At 41.4% G+C, this 20088-nt stretch overlaps 1 protein-coding gene across 4 annotated transcripts in view; it reads right to left on the reverse strand.

Annotated features, from left to right (window-relative positions):
- Positions 1-20088, reverse strand: part of dnah9 (dynein, axonemal, heavy chain 9) — a 169766-nt gene that overhangs the window by 24754 nt on the left and 124924 nt on the right. For all 4 annotated transcript variants that reach the window (XM_029831089.1, XM_029831015.1, XM_029831053.1 and 1 more), the window contains exons 64-70: positions 15928-16092; positions 15116-15256; positions 10378-10548; positions 10087-10209; positions 7424-7617; positions 6545-6693; positions 2744-2871 (exon numbers count right to left, since the gene is read on the reverse strand). In XM_029831089.1, the coding sequence (XP_029686949.1) occupies positions 2744-2871; positions 6545-6693; positions 7424-7617; positions 10087-10209; positions 10378-10548; positions 15116-15256; positions 15928-16092 (1071 nt within the window). The remainder of the gene's footprint in view (positions 1-2743; positions 2872-6544; positions 6694-7423; positions 7618-10086; positions 10210-10377; positions 10549-15115; positions 15257-15927; positions 16093-20088) is intronic.

Raw genomic sequence — 20088 nt, forward strand, 5'->3', positions numbered from 1 at the left:
GAAGATAGGTTACAGCAGCAGATCACACCGAGTACCCTCCTGTAAGCTAAGAACAGGAAGTGATGCTCATCAAAATTTGGTCTTACAAACTGGTCTTACAAATCTTGATTTCAGATGCAACATTCCGATGATAAGGTCAGAATTTAAAATGATGGATACACTTTGTTCATGACCATAGGTGAGAGTAGGAGCGTAGACTGACCGGTAAATCGAGAGCTTCACCTTGCAACTTAGCTCTCTCTTTACCATAACAGTCCAGTACAAATGACTGCATAACTGCAGAGGCTGCACCGATTCACTCTCAATCTCATGCTCAAGCTTTCCCTCACTCGTGAACAAGACCTCACGATACCTGAACTCCTCCACCTGAGGCAGGAGGCAAACCACCCTTTTCGAGTTGAGAACCTTGGCCTTGGATTTAGAGGGCACTAATTTTCATTCTAGCTGCTTCGAACTCGGCACCAAAACCACTCAAGTACATGCTGGAGCTCCTGTTTTGATGAGGCCAACTGGACAACACCATCTTCAAAAAGCGGAGAAGAACTCCTGTGGTACACACACTGGACTCCCTCTGGTCCCTGGCTACGCCAATAAATTCTGTCCATAAAGATTACGAACAGAACTGGTGACAAAGGACCGCCCTGCTAAAGTCCAACATGCTCTGGAAACAGGTCTGACTTACTGCCAGCAATGTGAACCAAGCTCCTGCTCCGGTGGTACAGAGACCAAACCCTTAACAGAGGGCCTCAAACCCCATACTCATAGAACACCCCCCATAGAATACCCTGGGGGACACGGTCGGATGACTTTTCCAGATCAACAAAACACATGTTGACCGGTTGGGCAAAGTCCCATGAACCCTCAAGCACCCTGCTGAGGGTATAGAGTTGGTCCAGTGTTCCACATCCAGGATGAAAACCACATTGTTCCTCCTGAATCCGAGGTTTTACTATCGGCCAAATTCTCCTCTCCGGTACCCTGGCGAAGACTTTGCCAAGGAGGCTGAGGAGTGTGATCCCCCTATAGTTAGAATAAACCCTCCAGTTTCAAAAAGAGGTACCACCATCCTTCAATGGCAGTGTTCCCAACTACCACACGACGTTGCAGAGGCAGAGACATGAGGTACTCAGGGCGGATCTCATCCACCCCCAACGTCTTGCCACCAAGGACCTTGTTAACCATCTCGGTGACTTCAGCTTCGGTGATGGCAGAGTCCTCCTCAGAGGACTCCCCAAGCTCTACTTCCTCAGTGGAAGGTGAGACAACCTGATTGAGGAGCTCCTCAAAATATTTCTTCCACTGTCCAACAATATCCCATGTTGAGGTCAGAAGATCCCTATCTGCACTATAAAAATTGTTGGTGGAGTGCTGCTTCCCCCTCATAAGGTGCCAATTGTGTAATCATCTTACAAGATTTTGCTGTTCCACTTTAAGTCAACAATAGTGACCAAATTTAGCATTATGTATACAATAATCGGCATACCTTGTTTTCAAGATTTTTTTTTTCTTTTGTGTTGGCAGTGACTGCCCACTTCTGAAAACATGTTCCATCTGATATGTTCCTTCAAATGATGCAGTTCCTCAAATATTGCACCCAAACTGGCAGAAAAATGCTGAAAGTATAGCTACATTAGTCTCCTGGTTGGTATGATTTGAAAACTCATTTAATCGTGACATCTTAACCTGTGCTTGATGATTGGAGAGTGTGGCTGCAACTTTTTTGGCATCTTGTAATTAGAGCAAGTCAGAAAGAATGAAAACATACACATAAACAAGACTCTGTCTCCATAAGATACAGCAGGGTAAGAAAATGCAGGTGTTTGTACTTAACTGTGCTAACTGTGAATGGGGACAAATCAAATAATATAAAGCTGTGGTTCAAAGTCAAAAGAACAACACATGAGATTTTGATCACAACTAAAAAAATATGGTAAGTCTATTTTATTTATCCACTCTCCCCACTTGAGAAGGTTAGAGTGGTGATGAGAACTATTTCCTTTTCTTGGTTTTCCTCCATGCCACAGAGATGGCTCTCCATAGGCAGACAGCTGATGATAATGCAAGTGGGAGGTTTGTTGCCAAGGGGACAATGCAATTTTAAAGCTATCGATTGGGATTCTTATGCAAAGGTAATTACACAAGTGCTTGTCTTTGCTATCCTGAGTCTGAGGCAAAGAATGATGGCACCCTTTTTAATTGATTTATTTTTTATACTTCTACCAGCTGTTTAAACTAAAAGAAAGAGGGTGTCCTGCAGTGGCTGGCCTGCAGCTCATGTCTGTCGATACTTCCCATTAGAATTCCACCAAGGTTTCCACTTAAAATGCAAACACCAGAGTTGCCCTCCAGATAAGACCGGAACAGACACAGCTGCTGTGTGTGTGTGTGTGTGTGTGTGTGTGTGTGTGTGTGTGTGTGTGTGTGTGTATATATATATATTTATTATATTGTATTATATCTAGTACAGCAGCACTAGATATAATACACAAAAAATTCAGTCTAGAGTTAGTGTACCATATGTGTTCAGTTATCTAAAAATGCTAGATTCCTGAGTGCTATTCTTGATATAAATTAGTTCTAAACTTGCAAAAGATATATCTAATAGATTTTACAAATGGGCTATTTCACACTATAGTTGTCTGAGTAAATATACACTCAACTTGGGTATATACAAAAAACATTAAAGAATGATTGACAGAGCGAGAACAACAAAGAACAACAAATCTGAGACGTTTCACTGTACCTGCAAAATAACCCAGTGACCTTTCTTGGCAGCCAGCTCAAGTGTTTGTTCCGCAATAATTTCCTGACCTTGACCCAGAGAAACATTGTGGAAGTTGTTGTTGTCAAATGTAAAACCAAGCTTCTTTCCTGAAACAAAACAAGATATTATGATGGGATTTCATACAAAATGTCACAAATATGATGTTTTTGGGGGAAAAAATGGAGGGTGTGGTATAAGGGAGAGGTGCCAGAACACTTTCAGAGCAATGGCAAGGTACTTTTGAGCAAGGTACCAAACCCACAATTGCTCACATAAGGCCCAGCGATGAGCTTGCAAATCATCCAGGGGGGGGATACCCTATGTTCAACAATATGCAGCTGGGATAGGCTCCAGCACCCTCCCCGTGACCCTCAAAAGTGATAACATTTCAAGAAAAAGAAAATAAATGAAATAAAGTTCTGGAATAGAGGCACCATCATTGGGGAGGAGCTCAGATGAAACCATATCACCCCATTATAAAGAGCCAGATGAGCAGTTTGGGCAACTGGTTGGAATGCCCTCTGGAGTGTCCCTGGTGAGATTTTCAGGGCACATCCCACTTTGAGGAGGCCACATGTAATACCCAGGGCATGGTGAGGTTTAATGCCTCCCTACTGGCCTGGGAATACCATATTTTCATGACCATAAGGCGCACTGTAATAAAAGGTGCAGTCTCAGTTATGGGTGCTATATCTGTATTTAAAACATACATAAGGCGCACTGTATTATTAGGCACGTGCTAAAACATACAGCAAAAACTGACAGAAATAAAACAGTGAGTTTGGACACATTTATTGAACAAAATATTCATTCTTCCGCCACAAAACCATCAAAGTTTTCATTTTCTGTATCTGAATTAAACAGCTGCGCTATTTCAATGTCCAACATCCCAAATTCCTCTTCTTCATCATCTGAATCAGACTCACCGACCGGTTCCGCTTCAGCGTTGATGCCGACTTTTGTGAAAGCTCTTACAATACAGTACATGAATATCATAGCCCATGCGTCTACAATCCACCCGCATATGGTGGCATAACTTGCGCGCCGCTGCCTCATAGATGTGGCTGGGTTATCTTGGTTGTCTTGTCACAGCAGTAGGTGCGGAACATGGCCACCCTCTCCTGGTAATCTGTGGGCAGCCGCTGCGCAACAGCGCGTATGGAGAGATGCCGCCTCCTCATAAAGTGAAAACACCAAGATGCACCTCCTTGGAAGTGCTCAATGTCCATTTCTTCAGCAATCGCTTTGGCCTTTTGTCGAATGGTGGCAGTAGAGACGCCCCTTCCAGTTGTTTGCTGTTCCACAACCAACTGTTCCACTCGGTCTTCCAGCTCGGGCCACCTTGTTTTGTTCCCACAGAAACTCAGCTTCGTCTTCCTCACTTTTGTTCGCTTTCTTGTTTTCTCCACTTTCTGACCATGGACTCATTTACATTAAAATGTCTTGCAGCTGCTCGATTGCCATTTTCAGCCGCATATTCGATGGCCTGTAGTTTAAAGTATAGTATTAAAGTACTAGTATGAGTATAAAGTATGAGTATCGACTACCGGGGCCTCAACAAAATCACTGTTAAGAACCGGTACCCGCTGCCCCTTATCTCCTCAGCCTTCAAACTGCTCCAGGGATCAAGGATCTTCACCAAGCTGGATCTATGAAATGCTTACCACTTGGTCCGCATACGGGAGGGCGACGAGTGGAAGATAGCGTTCAACACCCTGGCCGGCCACTACGATCACTATCTGGTGATGCCTTTTGGATTGATAAAGCTGTGTTCAACCGAACTCTGGTGTCGCTCTTGGGTTCTTGTATGGTTCCTGACACCCCTTTCAGTAAATCTCCAACCTCAAACTGAACACTAGAGAAGCTTTTGTCTCATATTAACCCTCTGCAGAGCATGCAAAAATCACATTGCCTATCGAATGGAAATCTAATTGATGCCAAATACCAATTAGAAACCCAATAGTCACAGCAATAAATGAAAAGCATCTCTCGTGGTTCAGTGTAACATGGCTCATGCTATTCATCATCTTGCTCTCTCTGTAGCAGAGGCCGTGATTGGTTACTTTCAGCTTTAGTGCAATTGACTTAAATTGAGGGCATTGCTATTTATCAACAAAAGCCCTTATAAACAGGAGAGCTCTCTGCTATTGTATTGGCAGAGGATTTTCCCAAAAAGCAGCCAAGAATTCTGTGTGTGGCAACTTTACAGTTAATTTAACTGATGTTGTGTCAATCTAATGCTATTTAAAATATAAAACTACACCACATAAAATAAAAACAAAATATTTGTATGAATTTCCGATTGTGTCACCTATAGGTCTGTTCAGTTCCAATTCAGCAGTATTTAAACTGAGTGTTGCTTAATGTTACCTTTTATCTAAAAAAGAGACAATTAATGTCTTCTTTTTTTAATTGATGCATATTGAATAATTATTGATTGAATGATTAAATTATAAAATATTCCTCATTGTGTTTATTTTATTCTTGATATTAATCTAACTATTTTCATATTCCTGCAAATCAATATATTTTTGTTCTCGCAAAAGATTCAAAAGTGTCCATTCAGTGGATTTTCAGTTGTTGCTTTTCAGCCAATTTGAGGTCAAACATAAAATCATATCATCTTTCCGCCATCAACGTTATTTAAATAGTAATGCAAAATATGACATTTTCTTTTTGATGTCTCAAACAAGTGTAGTGATCTCATATATTCATGACCTTTAATACAATCCCTTCAATCTACCCAGAAGTTGTTGTGCATCAGCAGAGATGGCTGATAACGGCACCAGCACACAGCAATGTGTTGGAAAAAACACTATTTCTTGTCAAGTAGTAATCCACCTGGAAATCATGCAATCTTAACTATAACAGGCTTTCTCTTTATAAAGGACTTTATATGTTGAAATGACGAGATAATAGGAAAATAATATTAATTAAAAAAACAAAATCCATCCATCCATCCATTCTCTACCGCTTATCCGGGGTCGGGTCGCGGGGGCAGCAGCCTAAGGAGAGAAGCCCAGACTTCCCTCTCCCCAGCTACCTCCTCCAGCTCATCCGGAGGGATCCCCAGGCGTTCCCAGGCCAGCCGAGAGACATAGTCTCTCCAACGTGTCCTGGGTCTCCCCGGGGGTCTCCTACCGGAGGGACATGCCCTGAACACCTCACCAGGGAGGCGTCCAGGGGGCATCCTGACTAGATGCCCAAGCCACCCCATCTGGCTCCTCTCAACGCGGAGGAGCAGCGACTCTACTCCGAGCTCCTCCCGGATGGCAGAGCTTCTCACCCTATCTCTAAGGGAGAGCCCAGCCACCCTACGGAGGAAGCTCATTTCAGCCGCTTGTACCCGTGATCTTGTTCTTTCGGTCATTACCCAAAGCTCATGACCATAGGTGAGGGTAGGAACGAAGATCGGCCGGTAAATCGAGAGCTTCGCCTTTCGGCTCAGCTCTCTCTTCACCACAACGGACCGGTGCAGAGTCCGCATTACTGTGGACGCCGCACCAATCCGCCTGTCGATCTCCCGCTCCATTCTTCCCTCACTCGTGAACAAGACCCCGAGGTACTTAAACTCCTCCACTTGGGGCAGGATCTCCTCCTTAACCCGGAGAAGGCACTCCACCTTTTTCCGGTCGAGAACCATGGCCTCGGATTTGGAACAAAAATCCGAGGCCAAAACAAATACTCAATGCAGTGTTTCTGTTAAGGCATGAAAATAAACATACTTAAAAGGCTGAATTTAATGGCTCAGTATATATAAAAACAAATGGAAAATATTACCATGTTTCTCCACATCCTTCAAAGGATCAACTCCAGGAGAGAGGATGAAAAACATTGGTGTAGCTGGGCCTGATTCTTCAAAAGAGACAGCGAAGTCCAGTGTTCTGCCAATCACATACTTGCTCCCGAGTTTCTCCTCTACAAAGTCTCTGTGGGGAGAATATGAATGACTCAGTTCTGCTCAACACTTTTTTATTATCTTAGTGCGACAAGCTGCATAGCTGCAGGAGTTCTGTAGCAGTTACTTATACGTACTGACAGCTGCATAAAGGAAACATATTAACTTTAGTCACGACTCAGCAGTCACTGGCACTTTTTAACTTCCTGCATCCATTGAAGGGCTAATTTGAAGGATGCTTAGTTCATCAAATATACTGATACAATATCACAGATTTATTCTGTGTGATAATCGTTGGGCTTTATACAGTTTGCTGCTTCTTACCATTGCTAATTTCTGCATTTCATAATGATCCAGAATCACATTTTTAATCGCTTGGCTTTTATACATCACCACAGTGCGCTTGATTGCATTTTTCTAAATCACTAGCAAGAAATAAAAAAATGTTACTAATAAATGCATTTTTCAATGCAGTTAATTAGCCATTATCACTTACTAAATGTAATTTCAAAAGGAATTTTAAAGTCTCTTTCAAAAGAATAAATGCCTACATGTTGCAAAATAACAAAGAATTACCATTCAAATGACAATTAGAACTAGTATAGCATGTATCTGCAATGAAAAATGTGCTGCAGCAAAAGGAGGGTTGCAGAAGTTAAGTTGTTAGATAAACGCCAGAGGTTAAGATGTTTAACATTTTCCCTTTCATCAAATGTGCAGGTCAAAAGATCAAGAAGTAAAGCTATGACCCCACTTCTCACCTGACTGCGTATGTCATACGGTCAGACCTCAGTACTCTCATCATGCACAGTTTCTGGAGTGATGTTTTATTCTTCCACTCCTGTGGAAATTTCTCTTTTTCTGGACACTCACACTCCACAAACTTCTTCCAGCATTTGGCTGAGCCCTCAATGTCTCGGTCTAGATCTTTGAACTGTTCCATGGAGCACAGGGCCTGGTGTTGACGACAAGAAAAATAGCACACCCAGAAAAACATGAAAAAGCTAATGTATTTTTAAAAGCTCTGCTAGTCTGTGTTCAGTGATGCATGTTACATTTCTTGACCACTTGAGCAACATTTGGCTGTGCACAGCAAAAGCATAAACTTTGTTTGCAAAAATTGGTGAAAAAAAGAAACCAAACAAAAACGCGATAAAGAACAGAAATGTGTGCTTATCTGTACTCATGTGTATAACAGAAATGCTGAGTAAACAGCATCTCTTTCATAATGGGTTGAGGGTTGAATGTGCATCCACTGCAGAAATGGTTTGATGTGATGCTGTAGATGACAGAAACCTTATTTCCTAAAGAAGACAGCAGTGTCATATTGCACAGCCTCCAGCTGGTCTGCGCCATGATGAGTACACAGACACACACACGCACAGCCTTTTGGACTGCAGGGTGCTCAAACTAATAGCTGAAAGATAAAATAATGTGTCAGAGAAAAAGGAGATTCCATACTGAATAATTAGGAGATTCTATACTGAATATCAGAAATATAATTTTGGCTGACAAAAATCAAAAGCATGAAACTCAAATGTAAATATTACGATACATAATCAAACCAGCAAGGGAGGAAGATTCCAGTAGTTGAATCTTAACAACTGGACTGCATCGCAAAGCATTGAGCTGACTGCCAAAGTTACCTCTCCTGCTAGTGGTTACAGTATGATCAGTGACCGTTCTTGAGGTATGGACTATAGCTAGTTCATTGCATGTGTGTGCCCTATGGATTCCTTCCTTCCTTCCTACAGCTTCACCTGCAGGTGAGTTTATTGTGTATTAATCTCTGTTGGTATAGGCTGCATGTGCACTGCCTCCCCCCAGCAGTTTGTTGTCTGTTTTGCTGGACAATGGTATATTTCCTCAGATCTGTTTAGAATAATGCTTTACTCTGTTTTCCTGGTGGAATATTTGTCAGTGATAGTTTCATTTGCACATTTACCTCCTGACATCTAGTGATTGAAAGAGCCAACTTTATTTGCTTGTGGACTTTTTGGTTGGGTGTGTCACCTTTTGTTGGTACACGCCGTGAGTGTGCTGCCTCCCACCAGCATAAGGTTGGTCTTTGCTAAACAGGGGTTACAGGTGGTATTGCTGTTATAAATACCCACACTGTGCATGCTAATGGGAATATTTATTGCCTACTGTAGTTACATTCATAACTTTTCATTCTGTAGGATACAGTGGCAAGTTAGAGCAATTTTTCAACAAGGCTTCTTCAAGAGTTCAAAATTAAACCCAAAATGTCACAAACTGAGTGTTGCCTGAAGTATATATTACTGCTTGCTTAGCTCAGTAGATGTCACGGAGTTATTGTCTTTCAGATAGTTCCTCTTTCCATTACAATGATACATGTATAAAATATGGAGTCTATTTCTCTAATTTCATTTAACTATGTTCCCTCAAAATTTTGGCCACAATGACTGTAACTTCAACAAATTTGATGATCTCCAGCTACTGTACGATGGTGGGTTTCCAGTCACTATAAAATACAATACTTACTTAAGGAAATCTTAATTTCTCTTGGGCCATTATTCTGATATATTTATTTACAAATAGCATTCATTTATTTTAGGAGGTAATATTAAATATGTTGATTGAAATATGGGATAAAATGCAAACAATTGTATATTGTATCCTAGGAAGAATATCCTAGTACAGGGTGAAAAATTCATGCGCATAGTGGGCTAAAAACATACTACTGGTTGGTTTAATCTGCAACTAAACTGATATGACAAGACAGGGAAGCTCTGCTGCTCTACATCCCAATGCTGCTTTGCCAGACGTTGTTTCTGTGAGTTGTTTGCCAGGCAAAATTTGTTCCAGTGCCCTTTCAATGTTGAAATGCAATAGTGTCACAAGGGTAAAGCCCTGCAGTCTGAGTGCTGGTTTTGCTCAAACACAACCCTGATGGCATTTTCAAGAATATTTTAGGAAACCATATCACTGAATGACTTGGCTGTGCAAATTATGTCATAATAACAACATGAGCTAAGTGCTTAAAGTACTGGAGGCTAAAAAAAACAAAACCACTGTTATCTTCCTCCAAAATGACAGGCATAAAGATAGGCCAAAAGAGTCCAAAAATATTTTACATAAAATCATTTTTGCAAACATAAAATAAAGAGGTCTTGAGTTGGAAAACTCATTATGTAATACAATTTTGTAAAAATTTTGACTACATGTTTTTGCAGAAGCAGTGTGGACAATGGTGAATCACAGTGACAGAAAAGTGCAGGTAGGATTCTGGGATGGATAACTAAATTCTGGACAAAACTAATAAAATTCCTAAAATAATTTTTTTTCTTTTCATCTTTGCATGCGACAAGAAATTGTACAACAAATCCAACCTATAAACACAAAAGAACAATACTCTTTTATATTTAAAAGCAACAATGATGTGAGTAGCTCCATTCTGTACCTTGATTCCTCCCCAGGAGTGGTTGGACAGGAAAACTACAGGTGATGTTGCACCTGGCTGGACAGGATATCTTAGAAGGAAATCCAGTTCTGCAGTGTTTATATCTTTATTGATCATCAGAATCTTGAGACACAGCAAACAAGAATAAGTTTAAATGAAAATATTTTTAGCATGCAACATTTCTCTTTTTTGCTTAATTAGATCCAAAAGGGGATGGCAGGTCTTGGGCAAGTAATCGATTTAGCAGTGAGGCTGCAGCATAACAGATATGCAAGTGTTCCATGCCTGTACCTGGAAAGCAAGCTGAGCGATGTATGTAAGCTTGTCACACTCAAACAATCCTCTGGTCGTGTATTGGAAAACAGAGGAGGTGATGCTCTCAATTAGGTTCAACACCCGTTGTTTCAGATCCTCGTCTGGCTCAGCCTTCAGAACCGCTTTCTGGAAGACGACACTGAACGCCTGAGGGTTTGCAAAGTAGATACGACATTCAGTTCAATGTCCATATGTACTACTGAACATGAACCAAAGTAGTCAAAATCATTATACATTCCATAGGTGTATACAGTTTCTTTTTTTGCATGTTTGTCACACTTTTTGTCATGTTTCAGTTTATCAACCAAATTTAAGTATTAGACAAAGATAATAAAGATAAACCCCTTCATTTACTATTGGGGGGGAGGCAAACCTTTCCTGTATGGATAAAGTGAGTACCCATCCTGTTAAAGCATAGATTAAACTAGCATTTGTTTATCATTCAGTGTAAAGTAATACAGCATTTCAGAAAAGGGACATCATACTAGCAGTAAAATTTGGTAGTGTAATGATTTGGGATAGTAGTGCCCAACCCAAAGGGTCTCCTGGGGCACCACCTTGCCTGATAAGAGAGGGAAATGATGCAGAATAGATTTTTACAATTTCAGTCAAATGTTCCTTTTGCCTAGTTGTGTGACTACATGCATAATGAATTATATAAACTACAATTCTTCCAACTGACATTCATTCACCACTGAATATCAATAGACACCAATTCATCTTGGGGCACTGGTCTCAGTGCCCCAGCAGTGCAGCAAAATAGCCAGTTGTGGATAGTTGCATGGGATAATTAATAAATATTATGGCCACTCAATACCACAGAATTTTATTGCCTGGTGCTGAAAATATTGCCCTCTATACAGAAAAATGCAAAAATCCTGGTTTAGAAAAGAAAAGGTTGTGGTCATGGTGAGTCAGTCAATCAGAGGGATGATGGAAAAAATAAGGAGCGAGGTGCATATTCCACTGAATTTGGTGAGATCCTTATTTGTCTACAAATTCACAAGGACGATGGAAGAGAAAATCCGTGTTAAGAAGCTGAGACCTGACAAGCCTGACCTTATCATCACCCAGCAGACCAAGGAGAAAAATAAAGCCAAGAACTGGAGTTTTTGGAGGAGTGCAAATTGGGGCTGACAGGCTGTGGGAAAGCTAATGTACTTTTCTGTTTTCCCTGCATTTGTAACATCTCGATAACATTCACCTTTGAAACACATATTATTATATTATTATAAAATATTTGATTTGCATAAATTCAGCTGATCATACATAAAGTTCTCTCAAGAACTACAATAATGTGTATGTGTGTGTGTATATGTGTGTGTGGGTGTGTGTGTGTGGGTGGGTGGGTGTGTTGACAACCATCCGTACCACTACCATCACTGAGACCAATCTGCTGATGTATGCAGTGGCAACAGTAATCCTACAGATGCTTGGCTATAAGATGAAGAGCATTAACAGCCAGAAGGAGCAAATGGCCCCATGAAGGAGAAGGCTAAACTGTCTACGATTGTCCACTGGAGACTGCTAAGCAAAGGCTCACAGCCCTGGCTACCCGACCGAAGCGGTACACAAGAGAAGTGGAGGCAAGGAAAATAAACAAGGTGTTCTCCACCAAGCAAAGGTCTACTCTCAATGGCAGGGCAACAAGATGACAACAGACCCACCCAGGGCTGAGACTGAACAATACTGGAAGAGTATCTGGGAGAAAGGGGCAACACACAACACTAATGCCCAATGGCTGTAAGACCTATAGTCAGAGCACAGCCAACTTACAGAACAAGAGGCAGTAGTCATCACCTTAGTAGATATCCAAACAAGAGAGTCCAAAATGAAGAGCTGGACAGCACCAGGGTCTGATAAGATCCATGCCTACTGGCTTAAGAAGCTGACTGCACTCCATGAACGCCTGGCAGCACAGATGAACCAGCTGCTAAAATCAGGGAACCACCCAGCGCGGCTAACCCAGGGCCGGGCAGTCCTCATAATGAAGGACCCCCAAAAGGGCACAATACCATCCAACTACCGGCCCATAATTTGCCTCAGCACCACATGGAAGCTCCTATCAGGCATCATAGTGGCTAAGATCAGCAGGCACATGGATCAATACATGAGCAGAGCACAGAAAGACATAGGCAACAACACCAGAGGTGCCAAGCACCAACTACGGGTCGACAGGGCAATCACCCAGGACTGTAGGACACAACACACCAACCTGTGCACTGCCTGGATTGATTACAAGAACGCCTATGACTCGATGCTGCACACGTGGATACTGGAGAATCTAAAGCTGTATAACATCAACAGGACACTGAGAGTGTTAATCCAGAACTTCATGAAGCTGTGGAACACGACTCTGGAGGCCAACTCAAAGCCAATTGCGCAGGTGAGCATCACATGTGGCATATATCAAGCAGATGCCCTGTCCCCCCTGCTGTTCTGCATGGGCCTAAACCCCCTCAGCCAGATCATCACAAAGAGTGGCTAAGGGTACAAGTTCCGAAGTGGAACAACCATCAGCCACCTCCTCTACATGGATGACATCAAGCTGTATGCCAAGAAAGAGCGTGACATTGACTCCCTGATCCACCTCACTGGGATCTACAGCAAAGACATCGGGATGTCATGCCAAGTAGATAAATGTGGGTGCATGATATCTAGAAGAGGAAAGGTGATCGCAACTGATGGGGTTGAACCACCAGAAGGTAACATCACAGATGTGCAGGACAGCTACAAATACCTGGGGATCCCACAAGCAAATAGTTACCATGAGGAGGTAGCTAGGAGCTCAGCCACAGCTAAGTACCTACAGAGGTTAATGCAGATCCTGATAAATAAGCTGAATGGTAAGCATAAGATCCAGGCCATAAAAACCTATGCCCTGCCAGTAATCAGATAACCTGCGGGCATAATACCCTGGCCACTGGAAGAGATACAAGCCACTGACATCAAGACATGGAAACTCCCCACCATGCATGGAGGGTTTCACCCTAAGTCCAGCGTCCTGAAGTCCAACTGTACACAAAGTGAAAGGAAGGGGGCCAAGGACTAGTAAGTGTCTGAACTACTGTCCATGAGGAAACAACAACCCTCTGAGAGTACATCAAGAAGATGGCCCCCACTGACCGGCTGCTGAGTGAATGCCTCAGGCAACAAAAGCCTACCAAGGAGGAGCCTGAGGGATCATGGAAGGATAAGCCCCTGCATGGTACGTACAACCAACAAATTGAGGAATTGGCTGATATCGAGAAAACCTACCAGTGGCTGGATAAGGCCAGACTGAAAGACAGCACAGAGGCACTACTCATGGCCACACAAGAACAGGCCCTGTATACCAGAGCAAATAGAGGCCAGGGTCTACCATACCAGACAAGACCCCAGGTGTAGGTTGTGTGGAGACACCCCTGAGACAGTCCAGCATATCACAGCAGGGTGCAATATGTTGGCAGGCAAGGCATACATGGAGCGGCATAACCAGGTGGCTGGCATAGTAAACAGGAACATCTACACTGAGTATGGACTTGAGGTCCCAGGGTCCAGGTGGGAGACACCCCCAAAAGTGCTGGAGAACAAGCAGGCCAAGATCCTGTGGGACTTCCAGATCCAGACTGAAAAGATGGTGGTGGCCAATCAGCCTGACATAGTGGTGATAGATAAACACCAGAAGACAGTGGTGGTGATAGATGTAGCAATTCCAAGTGACAGCAGCATCAGAAAGAAGGAACACGAGAAGCTGGAGAAAAGGGGGAATACACTTCTCCCCTCCTGCACATGTGTCTGTACATTTGCAGACATACATGTATATGTGTATTTTTGCTTTTGTTGTCTGACTCAAAATGTATGTATTGGTTCTATCATATCATTATTATCATCATTATAATGGGCGATACAGGAAGTCGTTCCTGCCGCCTGCCATTGGACTCTATAATTCATCCTTCTCTGTCAGAGCTGTGCTCTCTGAATTATGCATCAGCTCAGGTGCCCTCCAAACCCATTCAATTACAATAATTGTTTAATGTTCTAATCTTATTTCTATATTATTCTATATTTATGTAAATATGCTTATAATTTATTCTTGTTTTTATCTCTATGCCTACATTCTAATCTTATTTGTATTTTATTTTATTCTATTTCTATCCTTTGTAAATACACCTGCTGCTATTTGTGTCTATACACTATAGTTATATTCCTTCATGTCTATAGTGCTATGACAATTCTATTTCCCTACAGGGATGAATAAAGTAAATCTTGAATCTTGAGACTGAGATGGGAATATGCGGGTGGATAAGAAAAATGATTTTAAAAAAACTCTCTAAGTGCTTTAATATCTTTAACCTTGTGTAGACAACACAGATGATAACAAACATTTTTACGACATTCTGTTCAGGACACAAATATGCATACATACTCTGAATGTATTTTCATTCTATTATGTTGGGTAATAACTTGTGCCGAGGCAGCTACCTGCCAAGTCAAGAGTGATTGCAAACCATATCTCAGACTGCCTCCTCTCAGCGCTTGTTGGCCAACAATAAGAAAGACATTGTGCTCTACATTACCACATTACCGAGACACAAACACAATAAAAGAAGGGCAAAGATCAGAAAGACCATAGAGCAAATGGAAGGAAGACAGTTAGAATGAGTTTAAAGAGGGGTCTCAATGAGGACCAGAAAGGCATGGAGGAAACATAATGTGTCAACAGATCAGCTACCTTGAGAGAGAACTGGTACATGGGGTGGATTTTATTGAGGTCGTTCATTATGAAGTACAATAAAGAAGCCTGTGCAGCTGCTGGTCGGTAGTGCTCCCGAGCTTCATTAATTTTAACCTCCGTCACCTTGGCTTCCTTTACCTACAGTGAAAATAACGCAAGAATGTGACACTCAAGGACACAGACCAGGACACACTTAAGACTCAGCAGTCAGCTAAACACAAAATTAAGTGCTGTTCAATAAAACAACCTCCAGTGAAGAGCAGAGCTACTTCAATTGCACGGTTCCACTATAAATGTTTTCACAATGAGAACTTGAAACTGATGTGCTTCTTACTTTCTCTTCCTGTCTTCTGCAGCAGACGTACATCTGCACTAAATTTGTCACTGACAGACTGCAGAACAACACATTATCTCACAGTGCTGTCTCATAAGTATCTTGAAATATAAAATTAGTTAGTTATACTCTTTTGAAATTACACAATAAGAATGTAGCTAAAGATGACAGTGAACAATATCCTGCAAATTACAGATCAAGCACTGCTGTTAAGCCGACCTGCCTGCTTTGGTACAGAATAAAGTGTACAATGCACTACATACTGTATGATATGAACAGTACGGCACTTTAACATTTGATCTAAGACAACTGTAAACCTGGAAATGTAATTAAAAAAAATCAATTGGTAAAATTTGAGATGATGCAACATGTAGTGAGCATAAAAATATTATAAAATGAGATTTGAAACTTTACTGTATATGAATAACTGCAATAAGAAGAAGATCAGAAGTGCAGTATATGAGCTGTAGGCAACCTTTTCTTCAATTTCAGCTGCGGTATGTTTGGTTATTTCCAGGTTTTCCACCAGCTCATTATCACCCAGGAAGTTTCCCGAAGCTGCGGACAGATGGGATAAGAGGTTGTCTTCCAATGTCTTCAGAGTGATCTTGAAGCCATTCTGCTCCTTTGTCAGGTCAGACTAATAAAATAAAGAAAAGCAGAAGCATCTTCAATTTTGCAAATCCACACAAGCATCAGACATTGCACACGGACATTAACACTATTTTTGATAGTCCGCGATATTCAAGGTGTGGGTCAAATTAGAGTATGAATGCTGAAGGGTGCCACAAAGGTGGAGTCAATTTGGCATCAGTTATACGGGCACATAAAAGTGCTCCTGGCTGGATTAGAGGGATTCCGTCTAGTTACCAACATCAAACATTTGCTGGGTGACCTAACCCTAAATGTGATAAGACTGTCGATTTAGTCGAGGAAGTAGAGAAACTTTGATGGTGGAACACATACATCCATTGACGTATTTTGGAAGAATATGCACTAATGTAATGAGTTACCTAATCCTGCCTGTAATCCAAGTAAAATCATATTCAGACATTTTAAGGTTCAGCAAAATGTCTGCCTCTTTGTCTGTTTTATTTTTTATTGATTCTCAGATGAACAAAAGGTTGGCCATTATTATTCTAATTATTTATATAGCTATTATTTATATTATATTTTTATTATTTATTTGCCCTTTCTATCAGTTTGGCATTAGAAGCATTCCAATGTGTCCAATATTTTAATCATATTGGCCAGAATTGTTCATACACAACTGATCATCTTTTTTAGTTGTAAATTTAAAAAATCCTAAAGAAAAAAATATAAAAAACTGACCATATAAACATTATGTTAGTTTTTAAAAAATATAGACTGATATATCTGTGCCACTCAGCTGCTTGAATTTAATATTCACCGCCCACCTATAGTTAAAAAAACCTTGTAAATCTAATCCATAACTTTTGCTTGCAGCAGGGCTTCAGCAGAGGTAACTAATACAGGCATTTCATAGACTACACACATCCATGGTTCTCTGTTAATAGCTTTTACTCAACAAATGGATTACCTGTCCTCTAATAAGGTTTAAAACAGTACTTTTTATGCTCCATTTAAACAAAACATTTGGCCCTTTAAAGGCTACTGTTTGAAAGCCATTGAATGAGCAAAGTATAGTATGTTTTTACTGCTTCATCTCTCTTTAAAATGTGTGGTGTTCGGTTGAGCAGTTTTGACTAGTTAGAGTTTCCATAAACATTAGTCTCTGTGCTCTTGTAATTACAGGGATGCATGGTTGTATCATTCATCTACTCCAGTTTTGCTGGGATCTGATGTTGGTTTTTAAGCATCATGGTAGATGGAAACCCCCACCCACTTTAATCACTGCAGGTGGCAGCTGTGGGAGCGTTTCCCCTCCACAAAAAACATGCATTTCTCAGATTGTACCACAGAAAGTTAAAGAATTTTCTACTAATCTGCATTTTTTAACCAACCCCTAAATAACTGGGTCCTAAAAAGGGTCCCAATACATACAGGTACACACATTTCAAACTTCGATAGATATGAACAATCAAAACGCCTTTTAAGATATAGCTTTATTTGAGCAATAGCAAATAGTGTAGAAAAGGTTTAAAACTAGTAAAATGAATTTTGTAGTTGTGCTTCCAACTGAGGCAAATAAAACAAAGGTATTAACAAAATTCACGTCAATTGTAAGTTTGAGTTACAAGCTGAGAAAATTCACCAAAAAAGAGGCATTTGAGATATTTGCGAGATGTTAAGCTGAGACATTAAGGGGTCAGCTTTCTGTTACAAAAGCACATCATAAATTTTGAGTGGTGGACTTCTAAGCAGTGTGAGTTAGCTGTGACCTTGTATCTTGGCACGTGTGTGTGTGTGTGTGTGGGGGGGGGGGGGGGGGGGGGGGGGGGGGCACAAAAGCATTCTAAACTCGGGGATCGGGTAATTAGTAAATTTTAAAGATTAACTCTCCTCTGGCACAGTGTGCTTCTAATTACCCTTTCTTGCGGGAAAACAAACACTTAACAGTCAGCAGAAGACACTAATTCGGATTAAAATGAAATATTCAGTCTATCATTTTTCTAGGCAAATGATTGCAGTGTACCATAGAGCTGCTCTGTTAATATCGTTTGGGAAGTGGAGCATTTAGTATCTCATTAGGTTTGAATTATTTCAGTGCAAAAACTCAAATACATGCTTGTATGTGCACAAGGAGGTGGTGCTGCTACTTATTGTGGTAAAAGGTTATTCAGAGCATTATTTGAGTCCCAGAGCTTTTTTTCAATGTGCACCCTCTGATCTCAGCAAAATGCTAAATGAACAAGCTTCACTAAATCACAATTGACTCCCTTTTCACTGGAACTTGCTGAAGCAATATGAACTTAAAATAACTTTTTGATTTTATTTAGTCTGAATGTGCTGCTCCACTTATTTAAAATGCTTCTGATTTGGCCATGATGAAAGACTACAGGTCTGCCTATAGAGACTTTATTCAAACTGGAACACCTCCAGAAAAGCCATCAAAATGCAAATAGAGCTTGGTGGGTGTTAATCTTTCAGTTCTGTTAGCAGACAAACTACATTATCTCCCATTTCAGATTTTTAGAGTCACATTTTTTTTGTTTCTATTAGCTAATAAGAGGTGCAATTAAGGAGCTTTGCTGTGTTACTTTAACACTACTTATTGATAGATCTAAAATGGCAAACAGGGGTTAGGCATCATTAGAAGCTGCAGCTTTGATCAAGTGAGTTTCCCATTGATTACAAACATTTACAGTCAGACTGTGGACCATATAGTGGATGTGAAAGTTATGTGCTGATCATTATCTCTCCAAAGCCAGCTGTGCAGCTGGCAAGCAAGTACAGAAGCTGCCATTAACTCCAACAGCTTTGAGCTACAGCTGTTTACATGTCACAATCAACAAAGTCGGCTCAACATGAAAGTCATTTACATCACAAAAGAACACCACAACTTAACAAATTTGACTCTGATTTGATCTTTGGAGAGGTGAATATATGATCATAAACAAGTGAAATCAAGTGAAAAGAGAAAAAGTTGCACCCTGGAGGAAATCACCAGGGCATTATTTGACTGACTTTAGGTTTGAGTGCAGCACACATTTGCTGTGGCATTGTTTTTATAATGTCTAGCTCATTTTGTCTTCTTAAAAACTTTATCCTTTTTGGGGTCATGGGGAGGGTACACAATGGACGAAGATAAGAAGGCAGGGTCCACCCCTGGATGAATCACCACTTCATCACAGGGCCCTATATGAGCAACTCAAAACCAATGGTTCCCCACTATCCTTCCAGTTTTTAATAATACGTTGGATAGTTCTTAACCCAGTTTTGGTGGTTTCTTCAATCTCCTTACATCCTTTCTCTGCTTGGTGCATGCCAATGATTTCATTTTGCACAACCACTCCCAAGGCTGAGTGACTGTTTTTAAATCAAACTCTGAACCTGCTGTCTTTATAAGACACACATTTTGTTTGAGATCTGTCCTGTTACAGGTGGACAGTGAAACGTGACAGCAGTGAAGTCCTGCTGCAGCTGTAAGAGAGTCAAAATATGTTAACAAGGACTTTTGAAGATCCCGCTCTCCCAAACTTTTTTCGACCTTCACTTTTTCTAGCCCCCTCTCCACCCGCTACCGCCCGGAACAACATCGTAGAGAGATCGCAACGTCATGACACGCTTTGAAATGACAAGTAAGAGTGCAAAACAAAATAAAAAAGACTCCACGCCTCCCGACGCCGCGACTGCTAACGAGTTTAGCATGGCCGCGCTAACAAGCCTCCTAGACCGGCACAAGGCCGATTTAGCTGCGGAGTTCAAGACAGCCTTCACGGTGCAAAATCGACCTCATCCAAACCACCGTGTCTAGTCACGGCCAACGCATCGCCTCTCTGGAGACTAACGCGGACTCGGTGGATGGCTGCCTGCTCGGCCTTGAAGCTACGTGTGCGGAGCTAACCGCGGCTAACGAGAAGCTAAAAGCCAAAACAGCAGACCTCGAGGGTCGCAGCCGCCGCAACAATGTCCGTATTATAGGACTTCCTGAATCGATTGAAGGCCCTCGACCGACCCAACTGCTGGGTGAGGAGACACTGCCGAAACCACC

This window comes from Takifugu rubripes, chromosome 1 (genome assembly GCF_901000725.2).
Source record: "Takifugu rubripes chromosome 1, fTakRub1.2, whole genome shotgun sequence".
Taxonomy (NCBI): domain Eukaryota; kingdom Metazoa; phylum Chordata; class Actinopteri; order Tetraodontiformes; family Tetraodontidae; genus Takifugu; species Takifugu rubripes.